Source organism: Phragmites australis, chromosome 10, assembly GCF_958298935.1.
Source record: "Phragmites australis chromosome 10, lpPhrAust1.1, whole genome shotgun sequence".
In the NCBI taxonomy this organism is placed as follows: Eukaryota; Viridiplantae; Streptophyta; class Magnoliopsida; order Poales; family Poaceae; genus Phragmites; species Phragmites australis.
This window is the reverse complement of record NC_084930.1, coordinates 10,522,819-10,530,535: the sequence shown is the minus strand read 5'-3', so window position 1 is coordinate 10,530,535 and position 7,717 is coordinate 10,522,819. Positions and strand designations below refer to the sequence as shown.

The 7,717-nt window shown below is 45.2% G+C and overlaps 1 protein-coding gene across 1 annotated transcript; it reads right to left on the bottom strand.

Moving 5' to 3' along the window:
* Nucleotides 1-4,926: 4,926 nt before the first annotated feature.
* Nucleotides 4,927-7,101, bottom strand: LOC133930486 (tetraspanin-2-like). The gene is made up of 2 exons (XM_062377140.1): nucleotides 6,353-7,101; nucleotides 4,927-5,630 (listed from the first exon to the last, which is right to left on the bottom strand). The coding sequence occupies exons 1-2, from the start codon at nucleotides 6,860-6,862 to the stop codon at nucleotides 5,319-5,321; spliced, it is 822 nt and encodes a 273-aa protein (XP_062233124.1). The 5' UTR covers nucleotides 6,863-7,101; the 3' UTR covers nucleotides 4,927-5,318.
* Between the last annotated feature and the right edge of the window lie 616 nt (nucleotides 7,102-7,717).

The following is a 7,717-nucleotide window of genomic DNA, read 5'->3' as shown; positions in this document are numbered from 1 at the left end:
AGGTGATATACACATCAGATGTTCTGGTGTTGATGTTTGAACATCACCGTATCATCCGATGAGTAGGATCATATAATAATGGCTAGTTTGTGAGCTTTGTTGAATTATGATCATCGATTGTTTCGATGATGGAAATGGATGCATCAACAAATCATTCAGTAAGTGCAATTTTTCTAGGTGGTTGGACAACAACTAGTTTTTTGCCTTTGGGCTATAAATACTCCCCACTCAGTCTATTTCGATACACTTAGCTGGCGGTTGAGCTCAATGGAATACTTGGAGAGTCAATAGAAATAATATGCACTTGAGTGATTCCAATCCCCTTAATTACAAGATTAAGAACATCATTAGTACTAGGAGAGTAGCTAGTGTGCATCCAATCATCTGCTTGTCTTAGATTAGGTCAAGTGAGGTTCTTAGCTTATTACACCTAGTGATTGGTGTCACCTAGATGGCTTGGTGGCATTTGGTCTTGAGGAGCTTCATGGTGGAGTGATTGTTGAAGCCCTAAGATGATCATGTACCGGTTCGGAGTCCACTAATCTAGAGTAGAGAAGGACTACCACTAGAGAGTGCATGGTTCCTTGCATTGGATCAATAGGAAGCTATGCCCACTAGCTCCTTGATACCTTGAGAAAAAATTGAGTATCCCTATCCCTTCTCTTTACTTTGAGCAATTTAATTCTAGCATTTAATTTCCGTATTTATATTTTACAATTTCCTTTACGAGGATTGTCTTGCTAGAATAGGGACAGTATTTGATTGAGCTTACATTTTTATCACCTAGAAACTAGTGCACATTTAGGTTAAGGTTGATACTTTCCTTGCAATAGTTTTTAGAGGTAGAAAAAATTTAGAACTCAGTTCAACCCCCCTCTTGGGCATCTTGATCCTATAGACATGTCGTGAATTACCTAACTATTATCTATAAAGATAATCTGGCTTGTGTTGCACAAATACAAACATGATATATGAAGTCGAATATCACAAAGCATATTTCACAAAAACTATCATTTAGCCATGAACTATACAAGAAAGAAGAAATCATGGTGACTCATATCAAGTCTTGTGACAATCTAGCATATTTGTTCACTAAGTCTTTACCGTTGCCTACTTTCGAAAGGATTGTATGTTGCAACACCATAAATTTTTAATTTTTGCAATAGTTTAAAATTTTGTTAGAATTAAATAGAGTTATAATTTTTGTTCAAATAGAAAGAAATTAATTTCTAAATTTAAATTGCCATAGGTTATATTTATGTTTGTTGCATTCATGTTGTCATAGTTGCAATAGGTTTTTATGCGTGAATAATATTTGCAAAAGAACACTAGAAGGCGTTCGTTTAAAATCTCTTTTCAAAATGGCTCAAAAATAAAATGAAAAGCAATTTCCTATATACTAAAACTTTTCAGGCTAAATCCCTACTCAAATCTGGCACAAACGTCATTCTCTCCCCCTCTCCTTCTCTCCTTTTGGCCTGGCCTGGACCACCCTCCCCCTCCTTCTCTCAGGCTGAGCCCGCCCAGCCAGGCCAGCCTGTCTTGCGCCCGAGCTGCCTCCCTCCCGCCGCCACTCACCGACGCATGGGCTGGCTCAAGCCCGAGCCACCCCACTCGAGCCAGCTCCTTCCTTCTACCTCCCACCTGGCTTGATCCCCTTCATCAGCCGCCCACCATGATTTCCGTGCCTCCCCGCACCCTCTCCTCCCCCCAAAACGGTCGGAATCAATGCCATAACCCTCAATCAAATGTCCCTACCCATTCCCCCTTGTTCATCCCTCTCTAATGCCAATTCAAAGCGAAAAACTTCCGGCCATTAAGGTCATTAATGCCGCTGGATTTCTCTCCGCTCCCCGACTGCTCCACTCGCCCTCTCACCTTTTTAAGTCGCCCATTACCACCGCAGCGAGGTTCCACACCCCCACACCCTCTCACACCCTTTTTCCTTGCTTCAATCAACATCGGCCCTGTCGTCTCCTTCAACTCCAGTGAGTTGCTCCGCCACATCTTTTCTCTGCCGATGAGCCCTCTTTGACCAAGCAGATCCCCTCTTCTTGTGCACAGGTGCTCAGGGATCCCATAGCACTGATCTTCAGTCTCTTCGCTGCAGAAAGCCACCCATACCGAGCTCGAGCTCCATCGGTCACCTCTCGCCGTCGCCGGCAATTCACCGCCCCACTTCACCATCGAGGACCCCGCGGTGAGATTCCCCGTGTCCTCCTCTCTCTTTTTCGCATCTCCCCATCCCCATCGGAGCTTAGACGCGCATTTTTACATGACTCCAATGATGCTCTGGCCGTGTGCCACTGTCGGTCGACCGACGTCCCTGTGCAGCGCCGCCGGCTGAGTTCAAAATCTCCTGATTGATCTTTGGCCGTCCGTTCTATGATGTGCAGTTAGGATTAGAAGGTTGCATACCCTTTCGTTCCGCTGAGTCACCACCTTCATAATCCAAGTCAGCATCCTAGGTGGCACCACATGGTGCTAGATCACCTGCCATCTCAACCAACCGAGCCTAGTCAACCTCGATTTTGCACATAAACCCTTAGAAATCATTTTATTTATGTTTAAGCCCTCTAGTTTTTGAATCTAAGCCCCTAGCCTTTTTCTAGTCCTATCCTTTTTGCAGAAGACACCATAGAATTTTTTGTTATTAGGTTTAGGTCCTATCTTTTTATAGAAAAACCCCCTGGACCTTTTATAAATAAGTTTTAGCCCCTGTTTTTCTTTAGTTTAGCCCCTGTAGTTTAATTTATTTTCAAATAAGCTCTTTTACCTTCAAAACCTTATATCTTTTTGCTCGTAGCTCCAATTTGGATGATTTACGTGTTCGAATTCTTGTAGCGTCGTGTAGAATCCTTTTATAGGGTTTTTGCTTAGTTTTAGTACTATTTGGTGTACTATTCTTAGTAGTTTTTCTTGTATGTTTTTCCGGTGTGCCGATTAGGAAGTGAGCAATTCGTGCACCTGCAAGACCAAACTTTTGAAGACTTTAAGCAACCCTAAGCTGAAGGCAAGTTCTTTTCTTGAACATCTTGCTCCTATTTTAGGTTTTATATGTAGTTATTTATCCATCTTTGCATGCTTGTCTGAAATAAAAGCCTATGATTAGGGTTTACTAGATTTTATATGGTTATCCTTGTCACCATTGATGAGTCATGGGAAATGAAGGGTAGATATGCTAGTTGCTATTATGGTTGGGGTAAATGTTAAACTTGACTAATGATTATGCAACAAGAATCGGGTATGATAATTTTGTAGCAACATGGTATACGGATCCTAACAGGATGGTTGTGTGATGATGGTATGAAAATACACATGTGTGGAAAATGCACAGTTGGTTTGTGGTAGTTCCTGTGTGGGATCCTAAGGACCGGTTCTTTAAGAATGTAACCTGGCTAAACAACGCAACCACGAGGCTTTTATGGGTACGGCCTGGCCAATTAATTAGGCACTCCTCCGGTTCTGTGAGCACCAATGGATGGTTGAGTGGCATAAGAGGGGCTTCTGCAGTGATGGAATCACTGTTAGTGGTGAAACCTCAGTGAGTACTTACGGGTCGGCGGGAGCTTTGTAACGTACTTGTAGTGATCTTTCGGCGCACACCTCGGAAGTGTGTAAGGTACCGACATGACCAAGGAGGTTGAGTTGAGCTAGGCGTAGCAAGGGGTGGGGCCCATCTGGTGCCCCCTCTTCCGTGTCTCTCCCGATGTGGGATCTTTACCAAACTTGTCCCCCAAATATGGGCATCATCCACCCCTGTATATATGAAGGGAGTTATCCCATTGTATAATGAATAACAAGAAAAGGAATAAAGAAGGGAGATACACCATATATCATGTGTCCTTGATTGGATCTGTGATTGTGTTGTGTTCATCGGGAGAGCCGGAGAGGGAGGTCCTAACCGTAGGCAACATGTTCTATGACAGTGTTCCCTACAATAAACATGCCCTTGATGCAGCGAACCAGAATAGCAGTTACCGAAACATGTGTCATTGTGAGCTCATAAGAGCACCTCCAGCAAACTAGCCAAATCTCACCCTCCATATCTTCATTTGGCTATCCTTTAAAAAATCTCTCTTTATATATTTCTGCACACTCTAGCAAACTAGCCAAATACCGCTCTCCATATCTTAGTTACCTATATTTTATTCATAGCAGCTAGTTTTTTCAAACGACTATTTTTTCTTTGCAACGATTATAATTTCAATGGTTAAAATTCCAACCCTAACTAGCATATCATCAAACAAGTAAAGTGCAAGCAGTAGCAGCACACACTAAACACTAAAATTTCTCATACTTAGGATTGTCAATATTTTTATAAATTAGTACATTAGTTTAGATTAATATTTATGAATTTTCCTTGATTTTGGGGATTAAATTTATGCCCACAAAATACAAGCAAAGTACAAAACCAATCAAATTTGAGGAATTTTCATTTAAATTTTGTAAGAGATTTTTAGTTGGAAGTAGTTAAAATGGGTTCTCTGTTATTTATTCTATTAATATAAAAATTGGCATGATTTTAAGAGATTTATAAAGTTATTTTTTAAATTTATGAAAGAAGAGAGAAATAATAGAGTTTTGAAGCAAAATGCAAGCTCCTCACCTGCCGGAACGGGGAGTCCAACCACGGAACAGACGCGGGGTAGTTGGAGCTTGGGATAGCGAGGCAAGACTGCCCGCTACCTTTTCCGAGCCACTCTCGTGCGATGGCGATGCTTTTGGTGACGCCGTTGGACCTTTGTTTTCTCGAGTTGCTGCCAAATCTGGCGATGGCGAGCAGGAAAGCATAGCTGCTGGAGATGCTTTAAGTAGCAAGTGCCTCAATAATGTACGAATGGATTGGTAACACCATGACAAATTTGACAGCCAACCCCAGCAAAAGGATACGAATGATACCCAAAGCTCTTCCCAACTTATGTGTCTCAGTAGCATGCACATGAAACAACATGACTGATGACTAGAACAAGACAAAAGGAGACTCGCCGATCGCTTCAAAGTTTCTCTAATCAGAGATTCATCACACCCTGGACCCTGGTAGAGTGGTAGGGCAGAATGGAAGAAATAAGCAGAACGCGTTGTCGCAGCGCAAATTCTACAGAACAACTGCGCATTTCGTCGAAAACCCGGCGCAAACCAGCGGCGTCAACAGATCTTACGAGCTTCAGAAATTACACAAATAACAGGTACTCGATCTACACTCTACTGTACAAGTCCGGCAAACACAACTCGCCTGAGCAGTAGTAGTGCAGGACACGGGTATGGCACAATTTACACCGATGACAACACTAGACTGATTAGGCTCAGGAGCTAGATCAGATGTTGCCCCACTTGTAGCGCCGGAAGAGGTCCTCGGTCTGCGCGTTCCGGAAGGCACTGCAGCCGATGACGTAGACGAAGATGAGCGCTACGGTGGCGACGAGCAGGATCACGTTGGCCTTGCGCCACTGCTCGCGCAGGCCCCCTAGCACGCCAGCCTTGCAGGAGCCGCAGCCGTAGCAGAGCTGGCCCTGGTCGTTGCTCCACGCCGCGCAGTCTGGGTCCGCCGCTGGGTTCGCCGGGCTCGTCCACACCGTCGGGCTCACGTACGCGTACCCGCACACTGTAGGCGGCTTGCAGCACCCGGACTGCACAGCACAGGCGAGCAGTTAAAACACTTGCACTGCAGCACGCATATGTGCAGAACTGCAGATGAGCTGACGAGCACATTGATTGAAGTACTGAAACCATCCTTGCAGAACGCAGTAAGTGCAGTTAACTAGCCATGAACCAAACAAACGAAAACTGGTAAAGAACAAAACACAGAGGTTTCCTACAGGACAGAACTGCAGAAGATTCTTAAGAAAATCAGTAGCTACATCTACATGCTTCCATGCGCCGGGCCACAAGGCACATGTATGCTCTGGCACCTAGAGCATGATGAGAACATTTACAGATCACCCCTCCCCCCAAGGAGTGATCGCAATCATCTTCCCCATCTATGAAAGTGTTTGCATTGTAGATTTGTCGTACCAAAATCGTACTGTATCATGGATGGACCCACTTGCACGACGATGCAGTGGACTGATGCAAGGCCTGTGACTGTGGAGGATATTTTAAGTCCACTTTCTTCTTTAGACCCCACAAGATTGTTCCTTGATTCCTCTTGCCCCAGTGCTACTCGAACCTGCCAGCCACTTTCTACCAATAGAAAGTAGAAATGAAACTACCAGCCACTTTACACTGGACTCCGCACACATTGTTCATCTTGGACTGAAACTAATCACATTGTTCATCAAGTAACCAATGTACTCCTACAAGCTTATCGAAGTGCTAAACCAATGCACAATCAATGGAGTATTTCAATTACCTGGATGGGCGAGAGGTGCGACATGTAGAACTGCTCGGGCGTGATGAACGACGCGCTGTCCATGGCAAGCTTCCTGCACGTGTGCGACGCGGCGATGCAGGCCCTGATCCCCTCCCACTGCCGGGGGTCGCCGGTGACGTACCTGCGCAGCCAACTGGAGTACCCGTCCAGGCGGTAATCCTCGTACGCGCGGCCGGGGGCCGGGTACCCACCCGAGCCGTGCGCGACGGCGAAGGCGAAGACGAGGAGGGCCAGGAGCAGCGTGATGAGCGCGGCCATGGCGAAGAGGTAGCAGGCCAGGAGGCCCTTCCGGTTCCAGTACGCGCCCGCGAAGCCGGCCAGCGCGACGAGGAGGAGGAGCGCGCCCAGGATGGCGACGGGCCAGCGGGCCAGGCGGGCGCAGTCCTCGCCCTGTTTGGAGGCAAGCCAGATGCCCGTGGCGGCGACGGGGATGGTGCACAGGAGGATCAGGAAGTTGAGGCACGCCGTGATGTTGTTGCTCACCGCCATGGCCGCCACGGGATCGGTTGGAGGTCGCGCGCGTCGGCGGCTGCGGCTGCGGCTGCGAGGGAGTGTGAGCTAGTGAGCCTGAGACTCTGAGTTGGGTTTCGTTTGTCTTGGTTTCTTTCGTGACGAAAGCTCGCTGCTTTGCAGGTGGGGAAAGGTGCTTTGCTTGTGGAAGATGGTAGCCGCCTGCACCTGCAGTGAGGACGGGTTTTGTGCCACGGTAATCGGATCGCCAAATCGACAAGCATTGTTTAGTTCTGGCGCAGGATAGATATCTACTCAGGATCAGCACAACACGGATCAGTCGATACGATATTCAACATGTTCCTGGCCTCTTCAGTAAATACTTTAAAATTTTGTTTCTTATAATATTATTATAGTATAATCTAATATTATTATAATATTTTATATTTTTTTTATCTTAACAGTTACATATCTTCTATTACTTTTTATCTTACTTAAGTCTCATAGTCATCTTCTGTGAATATATAGTACTTTTTTCTCTCTGCAATACTATAGCCGTCAAAACAAACTTCACTAGAGCTCTTTTGCAGGCTATCCAATGTGGATGTCAGTCTGGGGTCGCATAGTGACTCCACTGGAGTTGGCCTCAGCACGCAAGCTGGAGGTGGTTCTTTCACGTGTTCCAACCCATGTGGGAAATCTGCCCAAATATAATTTTGTATATCTTTGTGTACACATGATTTATATTGATGGTCCATATCTTCTACCTAATACTAATTTATCCGTTTGATTCTCTTAACTATATTGTAATTTTTTTCAGATTTCTTTTCACTGCATATGATGAATAGAGATTTATATTAGTATCCATTTACAACCGTCAGATCAAAATTCAAC

Bases quoted from the DNA above. Each gene is read 5' to 3' on its own strand.
- LOC133930486 (XM_062377140.1), bottom strand. From the start codon at position 6,862: ATGGCGGTGAGCAACAACATCACGGCGTGCCTCAACTTCCTGATCCTC. The intron at 5,631-6,352 runs GTAATTGAAATA...TGTGCTGTGCAG, and splicing joins CGCACCTCTCGCCCATCCAG to TCCGGGTGCTGCAAGCCGCC.